General features: G+C 42.7%; 1 protein-coding gene across 2 annotated transcripts in view; it reads left to right on the top strand.

Moving 5' to 3' along the window:
- Positions 1-21,611, top strand: part of SORCS3 (sortilin related VPS10 domain containing receptor 3) — a 305,448-nt gene that overhangs the window by 177,260 nt on the left and 106,577 nt on the right. For both annotated transcript variants that reach the window (XM_054832651.1, XM_054832652.1), the window contains one exon: positions 17,218-17,291. In XM_054832651.1, coding sequence (XP_054688626.1) covers positions 17,218-17,291 — 74 coding nt within the window. The remainder of the gene's footprint in view (positions 1-17,217; positions 17,292-21,611) is intronic.

Here is a 21,611-nt window from a genome sequence, read left to right as displayed (position 1 = left end):
GGGAAGATGGGTCTGCCGGCACCTGACATTATGACTGTGGGCATGTAGAATTCAATACAGAGGAACACTGTTTAATTCCCTCAGCCCAAGAGCGCTTTCCGGAAGATGCTGATTAAGAAGCTGTTATGTTTTGTTAACCAAGAAGGGTCATGCTTTATCCAGAAGGATTCGGGACCCAACAGCTCCCATTACTGTCAGTGATTCAGGCAGCTGAGAACTCTTGGAAGTCTGCCCAACAGGGACTATTCTTCCTGTCTGGGTAATGGGTGGCATTAATTAGTATTTGCACATTGCCTTGACAATAGAAGGCCTCACTGTTTGGAAGTATTGCACATTAGGATGGCAGTGGACCACTTAATACTTTCATCTTTAATGTCCTCAAAGATGGATGACTGGGATGGGATAGACCAGTGTCCTTGAGGCAGCCAGCTGGATAGATGATGCTGAGGAGAAGGTACAGTCCTTCCCCTCCCCATGCATGCACATGCCTACTTGTTACATCATCAGGAACCAAGCGCTGGGACAATCTGTGATGGTGCTTCCTGAGGGGTGCGTTTCTGTGTGCCAGACCAGGAGCTTGCAGCCAGGACTGGGAATAGCAGGCTGTCCCTTGCTCTCAGTGCTGCCCCTGTGGTGGGGTGTTTCACCTTCCTGTTAGCTGCTGCTGAACCTCTGGTGTATTTGCATAACCTGAAAAAAACACTAGTACTTGGGAAGAGGGATATGTGAACCATCCAGGGAGGGGAACCTTTAGGAAATGTATGGTCCTGATCCTGACACAGACCCTTGGCTGTAGTTGGCAGTGCTAAGGACCAGAGTCTTTGCCGCTGTTTTACTGCTCTTGTAGCTACACTTTCCATTGCAACTGAGGACGTGCAGGGCCCAGTCAGTTCATCAGATCCTACAGGCTGGCCCTAAACCACACAGAGCATCTGTGACTTGATTTCAGTGGGAGTCTGTTGCTATGATGGCAATATCTGCATAGTGCCTTCCTGTTGGGCATGTCACATCCATTTAACAGGACACTGTGTTATATCTTATCTCTACCAGTGTATTATCAAAATCTTTTTATACAGCTGAGAGATGCGTGTCTGATAGCCAAAGAAAGAGCAACTCCAGAAAAGGAGCAGGCAGGAGCTGACACTTCCTCTCCACCGCTCTTCCGTGAAGCATAACTAGATTTTGTAAATCCCAGGATGCCCTGGTGATTGTTGCACCATGCAGTTCTTAGGAGGTCCCTTCGTGCCATGACCAGGAGGAATCATCTGATTTACCCAGCAGTGCCAGTGTTACCACAGTGTTGTTCTGGTCGCGTTACCTACTGCTGTCATGCAAGGGGTATTTAAATGGCTCAGAAATCGCAGTTTGATGGTTGCCAGTACAGAGGCAGTGAGAGAGGCTGAAGGGAAATTGAAGCACAGGAAGGCGAAGTGAGCTATGCAAGGTTAGCCAACTAACCAGTGACAGAGCTGCAACGTTACCCAGGCTTCCTAAATCATGTTGTTTTTCTTTGCACTGGCCTAGGTGGCCCTATAGAAATGTTAGAGGAGTTCCTCTTTTTGTAACCTCTCCTCGGGCTTCTGGCTGTGGCAGAACTTCCAGCGTGGTTGGGGTGGGAGCCCCGTGTGGGAATGTCACATCAGCAGGTGCTGTAGTTGTAAAGGTGCCACAGGGCAGAGAGGCCCCTTCTTTTACACTGTAGTACAGCAGTACACTAAGAAGCTCATATATTTAACTTCAAATAATTTAGTGGCTATTGTGTGAAACAGATTTCTGTAATACCAGAAGCTGGTACATGGCCCTAGTTTTGTCTCAGATTGCCCTTTGCAAGTAGGTTTCTCTCTGTCTCTCTCTCCTCCTCTTTTTGAGTTGCTACAAACCATCCCTGCCTCCAGTGCTTGGTTTTGGCGGGGAAATGGACCGTGTTCTGATCTAATAGCACACCTGAGCTGGCTTACAAAAGATGTGTGCAGTCACATAGGTAGCAGCTGAAATTCAGTGTGTGTCCATTCATTTTTGCAGGGAAATGCTGATTTACATCACTGGAGGATCTGGCCTGAAAACATGTATGGTGTTCTGTTCTCACAGAAAACAAGATAGATGTAGTTTACTCCTTCCAGTGTACAGGGCTTTTTCCCTAAAATCTGCCTGCTGAGAGATGCAGATTCCCTGGGCTCATCTGCCTGTGTGCAAGCTATCGCTTATGTTAAGGCAACTATTTTTTTTCCATTGTTCACCTTGTCGTATGAAAATTCACCTCTTTTCCTAAGGTTTTTTCGTTTTTCTTTTTTTTCTTTTAATTTTAATTTTTTTTCTACTGAAAGAAATTGCATGTTATCAGTATTACTCCTGGAAATAAAGGTGCCAGAGTAACAGCTCTAAGTCCTTTGTCCCCACAGTAGGCACAGATGATTCAAATTTCCCATGCGCTCAATGGTAACTCAGTATGTAGTTCAGCTTTTCATGCTCATTGCTTCAGTGGTGAAAAAGGAGGCCAGTGTCTGAATTTTCTGGTCTAGCACATCAGAACTAGCAATGCCAAGCTTTTAGAAATCATGAATTGGTCCTTGGAAAGTCATGAGTTTGGTGAGAAAAAATCAGGAAGGTGTTTGAATAATTTCAGTTGTCTTCTCTTATATTTCTCGTGATGCTTCTGCAACTAAGGAAAGGTTGGGAATCATGTTTTTCAAATGCTTCCTCACAGTTAAGAAAGCTAGAAGCTTTGTCTCTAAAGAAAGAAAAAAAAAAAAGGCAAGCCAAGCTTTTCATAATCTGATTCTGGCACTGTTCTGCTGCGGGACTCTTATGCTTCTAAGAGATCTTTAATCATCATTGCAAATGCGGCACATCTTCAATTGCATTTTAGTGCTTATTTCAAACTGGTCTTCCATATAGGTTGTCTGGGAGAAGGCTGGTGGCCTGTTTGTATGGAGTGTGCACGCAATTGTGCACATGTTTGAATTTATGCAGCAGAAGTCCCACAACAGTTTTGTGGCAGTTACAGGAAGTTCTTCCAGTGTAATAAAATTCTTAGGTTTGTGTTCAATTCATTTTTATAGGACTATAGGTGGCTATAAAATGAAAGTTAGGGCATGATGTAGTAAAATTTTGGCACGTCCAAAGTATTGTGGGTATGATAAAAGGAGGAGCTGAGGCACCAAAATGAAGGGTGATATTTTTGAGAGAAAGACAATTGATAAAACAAACAAAACCCAAATCTTAAAGCTTTATAGAAAATCCTTGGGATGCTGTGATGCAAAAGGAGGAAAACTTGATCCTTCCCACAGCCTCCTACACTGGGCATCTCATTTCTGCCACAGGGTCAGTGATCATAAACCATCTGCATGGAGACTTGGTAGCATTTTATAGTTGAAGTGTTCAAGAGATAATAGCACGTACAAATAACATGTTAGCAGGATATACTGTACCCAAGGGGACTTTTCTGCCATATAGTAAGAGAACAGTAATGTCATCAAAAGTTTTTCTGCCAGAACAGGATTCTGGTTTTGTCCTCTAACACAGTAGCTGCTTCGGGCCAGTTGATTTCCTCATATCTCGGTGCAAGTCCACAAGAGTTATGCACGCATACCTGACGGCACAAATGTGACAAACTTGAAAGTTCTGCTGCAAAATTGAGTCCGATGTTCCCTAGCCAGATGAGTTGTGGTTTTTCTCTAGTGACAGCATGGAGAAAGCTACTGTATTTTTCCTCTGCAGCCTTCCCTTATCTTATGAATTACACTGTACCATCACTGTGAACATTGGTTAACTTCAGGAATTAAAATTACGTTATATCAAGTTTGGTGACTTGTTGACTAGAGTTTTTGCCTTGGATTAGGTTTGCTTATTGCTGTTGAGTTTTTGTATGTTGTTGATTTTTTTTTTTTCTTCACCCTGCTCCATAAGGTAGATTGAAGGTACCTAGAGTTTGAATTAAACAGGATAAATATCTTAAATGTAGACACCACAGAATATATAGAAACCTTGAGAGCTGCTGAGAGAGGTTAGATAAGAGCTTCCTTTGTCTTGTATGATCTGCAATTGCAGATTCATTTATTCCAAAGGTACAATTTTCCACTGTTTGATTGCAGGAACCGGGTGATGGATGAATCAGAGATGACAGTGTAAATGGTGTATGCCCGGCAGCCCTAGGGGATCCCTGAAACATGCGAGTTTCTCATTTGGTGATTTTTCTGGCAGTGATGCCTCAGTGCAGTGACAGTTTCTGCTACAACTGTCAAGCTAAATTGTTCCTGATGGTGGCTGGCATTTACAGTGGTGCTGTTTATTTGGGTTCCTCCTGTAAACATCCGTATGCTGCCCTTCGTGCTGGTGCATGGGTGGTGGTGTCAGTCTCCCCTGCACCTTTGGATCAGGATGAACTGAATCCCTATGAAGCGCAGGCAGGACACCATCTCTTGCCTTCCATGAGACCACTTGCTGTTCAGGATGAAGGAAAGGATATTCCCCTGGAGCTTCCCAGATTTGAAACCCCTTTCTACATGTGATCTCTGGCTTGGCACTCTGTGTGTGTGTGTGTGCACACGCAGAGATAGGTGCCTGTATAAGCAGGCTCTGCTTTTCCCTTGAATAGTTGCCTGTTGTCAATGTATGGATTGCCAGGGAATCTGGCCAATGAGAAATTTGGCGAGCTGGACTGAATTACCCCACAGGATAATAACACAGAGTGTTTATAATAAGAGCAGTACTGCAGAGCATCTTCAAGCTAGCAGAGCCCCTGGTGGAGACCAGAGCTGACTGGGGAGTAGGAGAGTAAGGCTGAAAGGAACCGTGAGTTACTTTATTATATAATATGTTCAGGCTCACGGAAGCAAGTTTGCTTTGGCACTTGAGGCATCCAATGAATCAAGATGTACGGGCCATTTCATCTTAAATTTTATTGCTCTTGATTTATTATAGGACAGGATAAGACGAGTGTGTGGTAATGAAGATGGCCTAAAAGAGTGAGTTGTAGAAGACGGTACAAGAGCTAGGGTGTTTGAGTAGAAGATAATATTTGCTAAAGCTGCATCTTCAACACTATTAGAACCTGAAGTTTTCTACCTTATTTTTATAATCTTTTTACTCATACAAGTTATTTCACAGTCACAGTTGTCCTATGGGCAGCATCTGTGTTCTCTTTTGGGGGACACAAGACTCTCATCAACTATGGTGGGACTTTCTTTTTGCTGGTTTGGTCTGGTATCTGGCCTTGGTCCCAGGCAGTATAGAGCATAGGCTGTGCGTGGGGACCAGGGTTGTCCAGAGAGGGATTCCTCCCAGTGCAGGACCTGTGTGCTTCCTAAGCAGTGCCCATTCATCCACTGCGGCTTCCTAGAAGTCTTTCAGCAGTGGGGGCATATGCATGACCAAAGAGTTGGAGGTAGCATGGTGTGTTGTGGCAGCCTATAAATGCCAGCTGTAAGGCCCAAGAAGCAGAATTGAGCTGGAGTAAATCCAGTGAAATTTCAGTTGTGCCATTCTTCCTGACTTATGGATCTCCTAACAGGCAGAGCTGAGAATGTGGCCCCTTTGCAGACTACATTGCCATGAGGAGTTAGAGACACCAGCAAGAAAATGGAAAGGAAATTATTAAAAATCGGTATTTGCAATGCTTGTATTGAACTGTCTTAGGAAGTGTATTTAGGAAGGGTCTCTAAGGATTAGGAACGTCTGTGTCTGCCTTCTCACCCATGCCAGCCTTCAAAGCTTTCCATTTCCTTGGTGTTATGCCATTTACATACAGGTGGACAGTTCGGTGCTTTCTTTTCACAATCCCTGGAGAAATTCTGCACATTCAACTCTTGGAATCTCTCTCCTTAGGTCACTTTTGTTATTACCTTTTTCTGGCTTTCCTCCCAGTTATCCGGTGCCTGTGATGCATTTCTTGGTGTATGCATCTTTGCCTCAGTGAAACCTCTGCTGTGGAGAGCAAAGTGTTTAGCTGCTCTGAGTGCACAGCACTGGCTTGGGAACCTGCTGGGCTGATGTGCTAATGCTGCTGAGCAGAGTAAACCCCTCTGGCTTCACAGCTTTCTTATCGTGTGTTCATGCAGAGAGACTGCAATGGTCTCTGGCAGCAGAGAAGGGTGGAATCAGAGTGGGATTAATTGGAGCAGCCTGTATTTATTCAGTGCCCAGCCACAAGTTTCCTCAGTCATCAGAAAGTATAGCTTTTGTATAGCTCAGTCTTTGTGTGCTCTGATTTTGGGAGCTTATAGGAAATGTGCTTGGCACAATGGGCCAGTGCAATGCTGCTGTTTTCTCACTTTTCCTCAGGATGACAAGAGCTACTTGTCAGCTTTTGAAATCTGGTAAGATCCTAGCTGAGTTCCTCTCTTAAGAAAGGTGTGATTTAGAGGTCGCTAAACATTTTGCAGCATCACTTCTTTGCATCATAGATCCTTGATGGAACCAATGGCCTCAGGCTGAGAGGGGGCACAGTGTATCCTTGTAGGGTGAATGGGGTAGAACAATGCAGACAGTTTGTGAGATTGCTCTGACTTTGTGAAAAAAATAGAGTTGCACAACACCACTGTGAAGTGGGGTGCAGGTCTTAAGCACCTGTGAAGTTTGCTGCTCCTCAGCTGGTGAGGAGTGTATGAGGGGGGTGGACACCTATCCTCTGCCAGGGCTGGCCCCAAGTGGGAGCAGCTTTACTTTATGCCACTTTCACTTGTGAGCTAGATTAGTTTGGGGGGTGTGTCTGCTCAGTCTCTGCAGGGTGATGGGCCACATAACTTGGAAACTGTCTTGAGTAACCTCCCTTGCCTGTGAAAATGCTGATGAATGGAAAACTGAAGCTGAATTGGGTGACAAGGGTTGGGTGTGTGTTAGATAACATGATTTAATCTGGAGCAAAATATGTTGCTTTAATTTTGCAAAAATGACATGTTCTGCTTGAGCCCAAATTAATACTCATTTCTTTCAAGCCATGTGAAATTTTTTACGTGAGCAACAATTACATCTCAGAATAAAATGCTGTTCTGAATGCAGTTTCAAACCCTTTTCATTAATGTCCACATATACACTTCCAGAAATGTTGTTTTTTCCACATAAATAACTCAGCAAATTATTGTATGAATTTCAAAGGTGATGTGTAATCTTTTTCACTGGTCTGAAGAAAGCACCATTACATCCTGTTCTGTATAATACACAGGTCACCCTAGTAAAGATCGTGCCACAGGGTTTATAAAGGAAGAAGAAGAGGAAGAGCCAAGCATGTGATTGTAGCTTTATGTCCCGCTCTGGCTAATGTCTGAGCCTCTCCTGCTTTGCCCGTTGTAGTCTTATGCTCAATAAACATGAAAGATTGGTCTGTAATAGCAACGAATGTACCCAGACGCTTGCACTGTAATTAAAGGCATATATCACACAATAAAGCACATTTGAATGAAAAATCTTCCCATTAGACATGTGGTTCCCATTTATTTCCCCTTATTGTTAAACTTCCGGAGTATGAGCATTGATGGAGCATAACAAGGGGCTTCTAAAGGGCTGTGGTGTGGAGCCCCTAGGAGCAACCAAGATTTTCCTCTTGGTCTGGGAGGGCGCAGAGCACAGGCTGACCTGTACGGCCCCGTTGGCTGTACCCATGTGGTTGGTGGATCCAGCTAGCACAGACCTCAGGTCAAAAACTGCCTAGTGATTTTTAAGCTGAGAAGAAGCTGGGCAAAGGGACCAGCCTGGCTTGGAGGGAGAAAAGTCAGCAGCTGTTAGAGCTGATTCAGTCTTTTGTTGCTGTTAAAGAGCTGATCCTAGGGAAAACAGGGAGTGAAGCAGGAGCTGGGGACAACAGGAGCACCCTGCAACTCTCCTCTGCCTCTGGCTGAGCCTGTTGGATACCAGCAGAAGAAATACTAGTAAAGATATCTGCTGGTGCACCCTGTAGACCCTGGTAGCAAGAGGCAGTTCTGCTACCTCCATCCTGTTCTGATCTCTTCACAGTCCCAGTCTTGTCCCTCCCTTCCCCGTTCTGCAGCCCTGCCCCTTTCTGTGTCTAGTCTCGCTCTCTGCTCTGTGTCACTGATGTGGGAACCTGTCCCCCTGCATGGCACATTGCTTGCCTTGTCTGTCATGTTTTGATCTGTTTTCGGACTCTGGAAGTAGGGTTTTTTGGTTTCTGTGGTTTTTTTCCCCTTCTATGTCTTTAGTTTCCAATAAGGCTTGTTAACAAAACACTCATCAGAAGGGGGTCAGTGGTAACATATTGCTCAGCTTTAGCCCTTCCACAGACTCTAGAGCTGATTTTGAAGTGGCTAAAATGTCATAAAGAAAGGCATAAACAAGCAATCAAAAAAGTTAGCCTTCCCTCAAAAGGGCATTTCTATTTGTAGTACCTTTTACAAGTTACTAAAGCTAAATTATTTAGAAATGATTGAAATGTGTTTTGACTGACCAAAATGAACCTGCTTTTTCCTCAGATTTTTAATTTAAGAAGAAAAAAAATCTGAAAGTAATGCTTTTAATCTTGGTTCTGAGCTACTCCAGCATTTCTGGAAGTGGGGAGAAAGTAGGGAAAAAAGAGGCTGTTTTTCACTCAGGACTGAAACACACCTTAACTTCTTTAGTGATGCTCATTTACGTCGCTGCTCCTGTTGTAGCTGTATCTGGACTTTTTCTGCTACAAACCAGTCACGCAGTAGAAAAGCAAAAGATATGCTGTGCTGTCAGCAGAAATGGCAAATTTTTGGCTGAGTATGCTCAGTACCAATTAGGCTTAAGAGAAGTTGAAATGTGAAGGGTTTTGAGTGGACTTTTTTTTCACCAGTTTAATCCATTTTCATTTTTTTCTTGGAGATGGAGAAGCAGAGAGAGGCAAGCCTTGCTTTGAGCATCAGGTTTAAGCAAAGTGCTCTGCTGTGTGTGGACCCATCAAGTGAAAGCATTTTTTTTTTTTTAACTGTAAAACCATGAAACATAACATCAGTGCATTGTCTTAACTTACCTGGTTTCTCTATAAGCCAGCTCTGGGTTGAGCTATGCGATTACACCATGAAGTCAGACATTTCCAAAGTGTTTGGGCTTTGTGCAGAAGATCCTTGACCAGTTTCTTATAATAATGGGGTGGAGTCTGAGTTTCTTTTGTCTGAAGACCTACTTTTGCCAGCCAGCATGTGACGTATTTCAGTATTAGATTTTTAAAGTGCAAAGAGAACGTCCCAGCTTCTGATACTTCCCCCCGCCCCCCCTCTGTATGAGACGGATGATGGAAATGCATTTAGTACTTAATTTCTGTCTAGACCAGTTTCTCATCAAAATAGTCTGTTTCCAGTACCCCTTCTACTGTACAACATCTGTAGGGAAATGCAGCTCTGGTGAGTCTCAGGCATGTGGCAGTCTGTGAACACATTCTCTTTGCACGCCTAAGACAATCTGGCTGTACCATGCTAGAGAAGAACCTTGGGCTGTAATGAGGTCTCTTGATGCAGCCTTTAATCACCTGGAAAGGAAATCAAAGCAGAGAGATAAACTGGTCCATTTGTTTTCATTACAATTACTAGTTTTTACAACTCTGTGTAAACAAAGCCCATAAATATGGTGCTGGTAGACTTCTTTCTCCTAAGCTCAGCTCCACCAGCTGTTACACAAATCTTTTGGCTCGAGGAGCAGGATTTATTTTTAGGTTCTTTAGTGTGGAGCTGTCGATGATGCCGTACCTCAATTGTGATTTCCAGCAGCTTGTGGCAAGAGAAGAGTGAGAAGCTCTTCCTTCCTTTCTCTAAAGGTCCAGAAGCACTTCCAAGCTTCAGATCTTGGTTCCTCTGGAGCCTCAGCAAAGCAAGGTGGCAAGGACAGGTATTTCCCTGGGAGGAGGTGGAAGGAACAAGCACGGATGATTTCATTGTTTTTGAGCTGGTCATCAGCTTGAAGGTGACCTTAGCCCTTGTGTCCCCTGATGGTAACTGCTTGACACTCCAGAGGTGTTTCACTGAGGCCTAGGCTAAGGTGGAACAGACGAAGCAGAAGGCGGCTCTGAATCTTTCCTTGAATGCAGGCTTTCCTACTGTGAGTCATAAAGCCCCTTCCATGGCAAGAGTTGCTTCTAACCCGATTTCAGCCACTCAACTGAAGCATGTTAGACCCGAGTCCTGTTGCTATTACGCTGCAAGTATCAAGTCCTGCCTCACAAGAGACCCTAAGAAAGGGGGCTGCATTGACCCCACAGCTTAAACATTATACTGGTGCTGTAAAAGGGAGAGGTATCCATCTGTCCTCAAAAAAGGGGGGATGGAACATAAGTGTGGAAGGTAAGATGGAAGATGTGATATAGAAGTAGGGTGTGTTTCTGCAGTACCATCTGCTGTCTTCATGGCTACACCAAATCTATCCCGTCTGTCGTCTTACGCAATTTTTCTCAATTCTGTCGTCTTTCTTTTGTTGCTCTGCTCTGGTGAGGCTTCGCAGCCTGCTCTGCTGCCAAAGGCACACCATGCCAGTTCCTGACGGCAACTGACGGCTGCAGGATTGTTGTAGGGGGTCTCCACAAGTGGATTTTTCACGTGGGGCTACGAGAAGGAGGAAAACCACAATTTTGTGACATTTCAAATTGCAAAATTAATAAGGGGAAGGGGTTGCGTGTTGTGGGTATTGGTTGGAAATCTTTGGGTCAAGGTTGGCTATTTGGGAGTTTCCTATCCCAAGTTGAATTCCTTGGGGATTTGGGGATCTGATTACTATTTGTATGAATGAGGAGTTATAGGGAGATAGGAGAGATAATCTCAGGGATTCAGCTGGAGCTGAAGGAAAAAGATACTGTTTTCAAACGATGAAACAATAAAACAGGAAAAAAAGAAGGAATACTTTGGCAGCTTGGAATTTCTATGGAGGACCATCCATTTATTCTATACAGGATATTGTTCCAAGATCTTGCAAAATGTTTCTCCTGCAGTACTCAGCTGCTCAGTGTGCCTTTACAGAAATGTTGATGGTGTCATCTCCTGAAACATTTTCACTGCAATTTGAATTTGTTGCATGTGGCTCTCTTCTTCCATGTGACGGGTCATCTCTGGCAGTTGTCAGACTGGGCTTCTCTGTTCTGTACTCTCAAGGCTGAAAAGAATTGGTTTTCCTCCAGTTCATTTTCCTTCTAGGAGTTAACTTTCTGACGTGTTAATGATGGCACCTTCTTCTCCTTTTGTAATTTCATCTGTAACACAGAAGTGTGTTACACTTCTACAGAGAAAAGAAACACCTTGTGATTTTGAGTGGTTTACAACTTTTTCTCAGTTTCTGAGCCTTTAATTTTTTCCAGTGATCACGGTCATTTTCCCTCTGTAGAGAATATCTAAGACCCTGCATCAGACTTGCTTTTCTGAGTTACTATTTGCAGACTGCTTACGTGCAGTCCAATTTCTTACAGAAATGTTGACCTAATTTTATTTTTCTTCTGTTCCACTTTAATTTTTTTTTCTTTTTGGCAGGATCCCTCCACACATCTTGTAGATTTTTTCACCAGCTCTGGCTGAGAAGGTGTTAAGTTTGCTTTTGTGCTTTTCTGGATTCAGAGCCATCTTTTTGTGTAAGCCATCTAAGCTACTGCTCAGGATCCTGGTCTTCTGAGAACATGGCGGACCAGGCTAATCTGCCCCTTCTCTTCCTTCATGTTACCACGTGTCAGCTGGTGCCCAGTAATTACCACTAGGCCAGCTCTCACCCTGCTGGATTAATATGAATACATCTTTCCATCATCAGCTGGATGTAGTTTTGTGTGCAACAAATAAATTGTTCCTTTAAGTCCATATAGTCCAGCTGTTCTTCCTCACTTTATCTAACACCATTATTTGCAATCTCCAAATTCACTCCAGGGTTGGCTGGCAGACAGGAAACTGTTGATATTCTTTCCAGATGTTTGCTTAGGCCAATAGACCCGATTTCATAGCAACAAAGAATATTTGATTTTATTTGGATATAAACTTTTTATGTATGTTCCTGATGACCTAATTCTTCTTCTGAGTTTGAGCAAGAAAGTCTATAAATATCAAAGCTTTCTGAATTTCTTTAGTCCATTGCCTATTGCTTCTTAATCAATTCATGACGTCTTCAGTCAGCCTCTTGATGCGGTAAGGTGCATCCAGGCTATTGTATGCTTGGCCTTTCTTCAGCTCGTGCTGAACCTTCAGTCTTCTGCCTGCTTCCCCCATGAAGACCAAGTATGTCTAAGAACAGGGAACCCAGCATGAAATCCATCTTAACTAAATCATCTATCTGCAGTGGAGTTACCTCCTTTTGCTCTAGTCACTGTGGACTCCTTTTAGTGTCTATGGAGAGAAAGAGGCTTCTAAGGCATGAATAATAAGCAATTTTAGAAGTGTATCTTAGTATGGGAATTGTGCTTTAGAAGTGCCTCTTTCAAGACTATTTCTTGTCTGTCTAAAAATGAGCCTTGGTGACTAGCTCGGATATGGATGAGTAATATCAGGGGGTTGAATCTCCTCCTGTGGTTTCCATGTTTTTCCTTCATTGCTCATTCTCATCCCCTCTCTCCATAAGGAGAGTTTAAGCAGGCCAGTTTCAGAACTGGAGCACCATGAGAGGATCTTGACTTCTTGAGTAAAATCATCCTTTTGTATATTTTTGCTAGCTGTTGTTGGGAAAATAAACAAAAAGCCCAAAACAAATTACCCCAGCCCCAAACAAGATCATCCGAGTAAGCCAACAGGACGTGTCACCTTGACAGTTTGTACTGGAGAATTGCAACAGCATGGAGACATTTTTCCTACGCAACACTGTGAGAGCATACATGTGTGTATGACTCTTTCCCTTCCGGCTCTGTAGTTCTGACTCTGTTTCTGGCATGTCGCATGTGTTCAAGGGGCCTGCTGCTTATCTCGGAAACAATGCTGGTCTTAAATAAGATGTTGCAAGTGTTCTTAGAGTTTGAAGGAGCAGCTTTCTGCCTGTGGTATGTAATATCCTTATGATTCAGAGTTGTGCTGAACAAGACAAGTGTGAGTTAAGGTTCTGTCCTGTGGTGAAATAAAGTTGTATATCACTTGGGCTGCCAAGGTCTTTCCTCGCACAGATTGTGTGGCCTTGGTAAAACACAGGACTGTGGTGGTGGGTGTGATATGCCTGCTGCTATGATCCTGTGTGATGCTGTTTGGATAAACATTTGCTCTTTACCTTCTTGATGTATGGCCTTTTTTTTGTAAAGGTAGGTCTAACTAGGCTCCTGAGCATAGGCAGATTTTCCTCAGTGCTCAGTACCCATTCTCAAAGACCTCACCTGTACTGCTGAGCTGGGGTGACCTCAAAGTCAGGTGTGAAAGCAGAGCTGCTCTTGGATCCTGCTAGTGTGACCAGGCTGATGCTTTCAGGGTAATACCTTAGGTGCTTCATTAGACCTGAGAGCACGTTAAAAGTTATATTTGTTTGATACGCAATGCTGGCCCCTTCACTTTTCTGAATCCCATCTGCCCTGGCAGTGTTGCATGCCAGTCTGCGGGCAAGCAGGAATTCTAGGGTCATGCCTAGTAAAGACCCCTGTTGTCTGCTGCAAGGGTAGATGAGGTTCATAAGCATCATTCAGATGGACTCAGTAGGGAATTTGAGCATTGCGTGTTTGTTCTCAAAAGCACCTCAGCTTTCAGGAGGCTCCTGGAACCTGTACGCTCAAATAGGTGCAGAGGATGCTGGGATCAGCTGAGTGCTGTGACTGTGTTTACTGAGGTGGCTCTGTGGTAGACGCAGGATTCTGAGTTCATTTTCATGTTAAAAAATGAATTCTGTCACCCTTGCCTTGAGCCAGAACTTTGTCCTTCTGTTTTGGGTCCTGCTTCTGAATTGCTCCTTAATCAAGTCCTTTGCATGCCACTCTTTAGCTGCATCAAGGCACAGGACCAGCCTGTACAAACGTAAAGACCCATAACAGTCTTAATTTTTCACTCATCAGCAGGTCAAATAACACAAGGAGGTTGCAGAAAGGGCATACCCTCACAGTACACCCTCATGGTACACTGAAGTCCATCCCTCTTGAACCAATGTGTTGGAGTGCTCTGGGAGGTGGAAATGCCAGAGATTACTTGTCACTAAATGAGCCAATCAGAGCTTTAAAAAGGGAAAATCTTGGCACCAAACAAACCTCATTTCTTTCCATCACTTAGTATTCAGCCTTGGGACAAATTAATCTCTATTGAAATCTGCTCTACATGCCACTAAACTTGTTGTCTCTTCTAAAAACATCTCTTCTCCTGTGAAGGGAGATGAACAGAAAGTGTGTGTGTATATATATATTCAATTTTAATACATACTAGAAAACTCTTCATTGCATGTTTTATTTAGTAATTCAACATTAACCTTTACATTTGAGTCTGTAAATAATACAATAAAAGTGAACTGGGCTAGAGAGACCTTTCAGGATTTTGTTCTGTCATACGGCTTTAAGAGTCAATCATCTGGTTAAAATTCAAAGTGGACACCTAGAATAAGTAGGTGAATAAATAAATACAAGTTCTTGAAATGAATAATATTCTCCGTAGCTCTTTATCTGAGATCACCTAAAGGCTGCAAGTTCAATTTAATCCTTCTACCATCAGTCAGTCTGAACTTTAATAGAAAGAAGGGAGGAAAAAAGTACTTAGTAGCTGGTCTCTGGTTTTTAAATTGATAGAGAGAAGGCTGCTCCCTGAATGAGACACTGTGGGAGAGATGAGTAGTTAGAAAGAGATTGTGCTTTGTGCTTCGTGCCACTGAGCTATCTGTAACTACTGCTGTTATGCAGCTGGAAAAGGAAAGGAAATGCTACGGGCAAAAGATAAAACAGAATCTAAGGAAATGGATGTATTTTGCTAATCCTTTCCTCTCATGGTGAGAATGGTTAATCCGTTGCAGAATACAATAAGGATGCTAGTCCCACTTGCGCTTGTGCATGGGAGTTAACTGAGGATAAGCTGTCTGCAGCCCGTGATTTGTACAGCACCATGGCTCAATCTGCAAGTCGTACCTGCAGTCAGGAAACTAAAAGGATAGCCAAGTTGTTTCATGCAACCAATGCAACTCAGTCTGTGTGCAGAGGTCCCTGTATGTGTAAAACCATGTCAAATGACTCAAGAGTATTGCTGGCAGGCACCGTGCTAAATTCAAGGCAGAGCTGTAGCACTGTAGAGTTTTGACTCTTGGAGTATGGATTTTCAATTATTGTTTCAAAATATCTGGATGTTCCTTCAGAACGTAGTTATCTTAATACAGATGTTGAATTCATAAGCCTGTCCTTGAATTCGGAGAAGGAATTTCCTTTTCCTGGCTCCTTTAATTAAAAAAGATAATCAATGCTTTATTTTGTATCTATGGAGAATTTTTTTTGGGTCAGGGGATTCTCGACTGTATTTTTTTGGACTATCACTATGATTGGTTGACCAGAAAAGCAGAGGAAGCCCAGGTAATGTGGTCTTTTAGTGCAGTATCTTACCTTATCTAGTGACAATGCCAAAGAAATACAGCCAAATCAGAATATTCAGATCATGTCTGATATCCTGAAGAACATGGGCAGAAAATCTTTCCTAATATTTCATACCACAAGCCCCATGATGTTGATTGGAGTGAAATCTACATAACTGGAGACCATTTTGACATGACGATTGGAGGATACCTGCTTCCATCTCATCCCCTGACGTGCTTTGTTCACTGGTAGCTTGATCTCTCATTGGCAGAAACTGAACTTTCTGTTCCTATAAATGCAAAGGGCTGATGTTTTTGACTTTAGTCATGCCAGTTGCGTTAGATGCTTGATGGGGTCTGATTTTCAGTTTTTGAGTTTCCTTCTGCTAGCTATACAGTGGTTTGGTTGTGTAGCTGAGTACAAACATAGTAAGAATTAATCAGCTGCCTCAGGCTTTGGGCACTGCTCAAACAGCCCTTTCCAGTCACCTTTGTAAATTGTTCTACGGTCCAGCTCTGATATGGCTGCTGGAGCTCTGTGATCAAAGATACTGCCCATTCAAGAAACTTTAATATTCAGTGTAAGCACTTATAGTTTATCTTCCCAGTCACACTTAGCCATCCATCATAGCTGTGCCACACTACACAACACTAGGTTGTGAACCCTTCTAATCTGAACATGGACCTGGCTCCGCTTTGTAAATCCAGTTACTCAAAATAAAATCAAATGCAGAATCTTTTACTCAAATGATATAGTTTTCCCTTTAAGGACCTAAATTTGGATATTACAGACATTTAAGTTTTTCTGCTCTGTTATCTACCTCCTTGGCCTGCAATCAACCCTTCTTTTATTAAGCCAGAATTTATTTCAGATGAAATTTATTTGAAATCTTGTTCAAAACACTGCCTGTTATTTATGTCTCTATGATCTAGTTGTAAAGCAGAGTAGTTATTTCTCAAAGTGTATTTTTTATCTGAAGAACCAAACTTGCTCAAAGTTGGAGAAAAGGAGCTTACATATGCTTTGATTATGAGTGAGGGGATTGTGGGTAATAAGCTAATTGCATGGAGAATGGTATTTTTTTGGTATTAAGCAGAGTATGCATGAAGCGAACCTATGTCTGAGACTTAGTGTAGAGTTGCCTGAAAATTTGGTTACGTTGCAGCTGTGCCATTTGTTTGCCAGAAAGAGTCAAAACGATCACTGGGTAGTAAGTGGCTCTTGAAAGCCAAACTTTCAATCTTTAATGTTTAACTAATGAGCAGATTGATTTCTAACTTATCTCAAAATTTAGACCTTGTTCTGAACATAGAAGTTGTAAATTAGGAGCAATTTCCTTTTCTTTCCTGCACAGAAGAGATGTAACCCACACCATAAAAATGAATTGCAACATGACCTTGAGTATAGAGTCACTACCTACCACATTATAGTCATGCTAACTAATCTAATTTGTCTCTCATTCTATTTAATGTTAGGAGTTTGCATGTCATCAATCACCTGCCTCCTGTTGGGCTGAAAAAGCCAGGGGGACTGCCAGCTTTGTCATATGGCATCTGAAGTGAATGTGTTGACAGCTGAAATCAGGAAGCAAAGAAATGTTTGAAAAGGTTTTGGAAGAGCCAACCTGCTTTTGAGTCTCAGCATCTCAGTCTGGGTTAAATGTGAGGGGAAGAGATGCCCTTGTTAGCCTTCCTTGGCAGCGAGATTGATCCATAACTGTGCAGGACAATCCATTCCTGTTCTTTAATCTTAGCTGATTTTAATACTGTATTTAGTGGCAGTCCTTCCTCTTCTTCCTCAAAGTTTATACTTGCTTTCTCTCTCTTTGTGTCTTTCAGCTGTACAGCTCCATGGACTTTGGAAGAAAATGGCAGCTCATGCATGAGCGGGTCACTCCAAACAGGTTTTACTGGTGAGTAAAAGCCCTCAGGCTTTGCTTGCTTTGGGCAGGTCATGGAGAGGAGAAGGGCTTCCAGCTTGAAGGGATTGGTTGTTTTACCTGAACGCTAAGTATGCCCTTGGTTTTGGTCATCATCAACGTTATATACTCAATCCATAGTATGTATCTTGCAGTGCTATAGCTGAATGTCTCCATGCTTGTACCTCTTTCTTGTCTGATAACAGTGGTGTCTTGTACAGACGAGTACAAGTCTTCATAATTGCAAACCTCCTGCTTCTTTGTTATATGCCTACTTACTGTAGCGCAGAGAAACTGCCCAGTGCTTCAGTGACAAAGTTATGATCATTACACCTCCTATTTGTTAACCGTTCTGAGAGCTACTTTAGCCTACAACACAGTCTTTGTGCAGAGCCAGCCACTCTGACCAGTCTCCTTATGCAACCGTTGGGAGAAAGGATGATTCAGACTCTGCTTTGAATCACTCTCTGAGGAACCAGTTTCCTTCTACTGACTGGTGAGAGCCCAGGATCTGCAAACAGATTGCTAAAAATCTGCTTTGTGACTATCTTTCTTTCCATTTCCCAAGCGTTGGCCTCCAAAATTGGGAGTGTGTCTTAAAAGCAGATGATTAAACAAATTTAGTTCCTGTCTCCAAGCTCCTCCATTTCGGATGCTGCTTTTCCAAACTTCTCTCCACCATGTGAAGGCCCAAGACATGAGTTTAGAGACAAAGAGAAAACCCAGCAGTAGTCTTCTGTAGTTGAATCTAGGATTTGGGGTTTGAATCAGATTCTTAACGCTGTACTACATACCAGATGATGGAGTGTGTGTGTGAACATGCAGAAGTGCTGATTTACAGAATCTGTGAACCGTTGAAGAAGTGCCTGGTCCTTAAGACCAAAAAAGATGGTAATATTAAGAAACCAGAGGCTTTTATTTTGAAGAGTCAGGGACTTGGATGACTTGAGAATTGACTTCCAATTGCAAAGCATGAGATTATATATATAGATATATGAGTCAATTCTAATAGAAATTCTTACATGTCATTAAAAATATCTGGAATCCAGGCCCTAAATATCTATAGAATGGATTTGGAATATTTCCACACCTTGTAGCGGAGATAGATACCTCATAGGATTTTCAAATTGTCTAGGTCCTTCCTCAGATCTCTCTAAACACCTTTAGACTCTCACATTTAAAACCTGGCTTTTTGGCACCAAGTTGGGAGATTTCCCTTACTGTGCCTGTGGATTTTCAGTGTAAGAAGTTTTTTTTTAACATCTAGGAAAGGAATTTGTAAGGCTCCTAAGTCACATAGACCTGCAAAATTTATCAAAGATCTAGAGCCTTGTCTGACCATGTCACTGTTTCCCATTTCCATAGTGAAGGAAAGGTGATTATGTTCTCCTGGTTCTGGTGACGGGTGGTTGATTGACCTAACTATCCAAAATCCTTTGATTTCACTGTTTATGCTAGTTGCACATCACAAAAGTGTGTGTAGATGCTCTCCAGGTGTATCCTTCTGTGGAGCAGAATAGCTGGTCTTATGGGATAATTGTACCCTACCCTTCAAATAGCACAGCTGAGCTTAGGGGAGAGGCTTTCTTGGAGGATAAAGTGCAAGGGCTGAGCTGACTCGGGAACAAAGCGGAATCTCTTTCTAAAGGAGAGGCTGTGTTGCTGTGGTTTATTTTCTACAATAACGGTTAGTGGAAATAGCCTGGTTTTGTCTGTTCATTTGACACCCAAACCTGTCGATTGTTTTCCACAAGTTACCTCATTTTTCATACAGCCTTTTGGCTGCACGGTTTGAATGCTGCTTTTTAACACTGCATTATATAAAGTCTCTGTTTCAAGTGTCTGTTTCTCTTAGAAAATGTAGAAGTCTTCTATAGTTAAAACTCGTATGGCATAGACCTAGAAATCTTTATTCCACTTTGAAACAGTAGAATCCCATTGACAATATACTTTCTAAGAGAGTGAATTAGGTTTTTCCCAGAGTGAGAGAGATTTGAACCAATTTGTAGTGCAGGGGTCAGAGATGTTGAAATTTTGGAACATAATAACTCCCCTTAGCCGTCTGATTTCTTTCTTTTTCTTTCTTTCTTTTTAAAGCTGCAAACTGTGATGGCTTACAAGTTCTGGCTTGTAAGATGTGTACGGGAAAATGCAAGGAGAACACTTTAGCCTTGGGAATTTGGTGATTTCTTTTTATTAGGTTATGAAAGAGGGAGAAAGTGGGTATAGCTATAAGTTTCGGGGGGGACATGAGCCACGACTCTATGGAGTTTATCAGCTTACCGAATACTATATTATCGAACCTTAATTAAAACTTCCAGGAAAGGTGAAAGAATAATGAAAGGGAGATGCCAAAATCAGAGGTGAGCTGCTTGTTTGTGCTGCTCTGCATTGTTTATTAGTAGGGGCTCAGGTAAGCATCCTTCATCAAATGGGACACTCTTCATCTGATTTGAATGCAGCTGGCCTTATCTGGGGCAGCCTTTGTCTAATGTTTTTGCCTTCAAAGCATGACTTTCATCTCTCAGGCTGCTGTGAATGGGCTTGTGAAGACTATAATCTTCACCTGGTTCATGGGATCAGTCAGCCTGACAGGGAGAGGTCTTATTTTTCTCTCCGAGACCTTTCCAAATAATTATACCTTCCCTGAGAGAGCTCAGATATAGAGACTTTAAGGCCAGGAGAAAATTACGATTGCATCAGAACTCATAAGGTTGGGATGTGAATTTTCACTCAGCATAGTAAGCAAGACCTATCTGGTATTTATGGACACACAGGTCACTCTCTGCATTTTGCTGTAGCTCTGACTGGCGGCATCTGTGATGGCTCCCCACTGTTCGAAAACAAAGTCCTAAGCTCTAATTCTGATCTGTGGCTTTGTATCCTGGCTCTTGCCTTCAACTTGTTTTTGTAGTCCCAGGTGTTGGTGCTAATCACTGGGTTGTAGTTTTGTGTTCTCATCCCATATGGATGTCACATGTCCCGCAGCTTATGGGACATCTCTCATCAGTTCCTGCGGCCAGCTGGAAGTTTGTGTGTGAGCTGCAATTCAACTCTGGGCCAATCATAGTTATAAAAACTAGGATTTGAGATCTCTACTTCTGTAGTAGTGATTCATTTGTTAGCTACGCCCACTGATGGCAGTGGCAGAGCTTGAACAGAATGTGTTAACTTGATGTGAGTACAGGCGTCCAAATTTGGTTCCCACGTGCCTTGGCCTCAGAGATTTTAATAACTTAGGATCCTGTAAGGCTGGAAATAGGAGCTTACGCTAATGTGATACAGAAATTCCCAGATCACTCATCACTCTGAAGTTACTCAAGATAACTGGAACCAGCATGGGTGCAAAGTTTGTTAAAGACCTACTCAATGTTCTTTTCTTTTAAAACACATTTCTGCAGCTCCCTCTGGCCCCTGTTCATTTTCTATGACTGTAACTTAGGCACCTGTGCTGTCATGTGGAGGGATAGAAAAAATACAGTCCATATTTTGTACTGTAGAAATGTTGGGGAAGTTTCCTCGTCTCTAAAACACATGGTGTGCTGACTAAATACTGTCTCTGTTCAGATAAGAACTCAAAGGACTTGTCCTTGAGCTGCTTTACTGCCTCTGCCTTTTCCTGTGGTGGGACAACAGGACTAAGCAGGTGGGCAGGACAGGTTGGTTAACGGAGCATTCACTGAGCCTTGTTCAGCACTTTACCAGACCACAGCTTTTCCTTGTCATCTTGGGTGACTCAAGCTGACTTTGCCTTGTTACCCCCTCGGTAAGACTGGGATAGGATTTCTTTTTCTTGTTGGATGTAGTGAGTGAAGTACTCAAATATTGTGATATCAGATGCTACAGCAGTAGATTAAGAGTGCTGAAGGGCACTAGAGAGTTAAAAGATACTTTGGTGGCATATGAAGTCCTTTCATAATCTTATGGCATAATTCTTTAAAATGTGGAGTTCCACAAGGTCACCTATGTTTTCTGGCTAATCAGCTAAATGGCTGTGAATATCATCACCTGTCCGTCTGTCTTTGGAGGCCCTGCCTACATTTGCTGAGCAGTTACAGGGATCGCCATCCTACTCCTTGGGACACCCACCCTCTTTCTTAGGGTCTCCCAGGCTACTCTTTGCTGGAGGACTCTCACATTTCCTGTCTCCTGTCGTCACTTGGGAATGTGAAGCTGTGGATGTCCATTTTTTTTTGCCTGGTACATCTAGACATTTACCCTTCTCTCTCTCTCTCTTTTTTTTTTTTTTTTTAACACGCTCTCTGGGACTTCGGGTGATTCTGTCAAAGCCTGAGAATGGGAACAGTGGGGAAA

Source organism: Grus americana, chromosome 7 (assembly GCF_028858705.1).
Source record: "Grus americana isolate bGruAme1 chromosome 7, bGruAme1.mat, whole genome shotgun sequence".
Classification (NCBI taxonomy): domain Eukaryota; kingdom Metazoa; phylum Chordata; class Aves; order Gruiformes; family Gruidae; genus Grus; species Grus americana.
The sequence above is the reverse complement of the archived record's forward strand: the minus strand, read 5'-3'. Positions and strand labels throughout refer to the sequence as shown.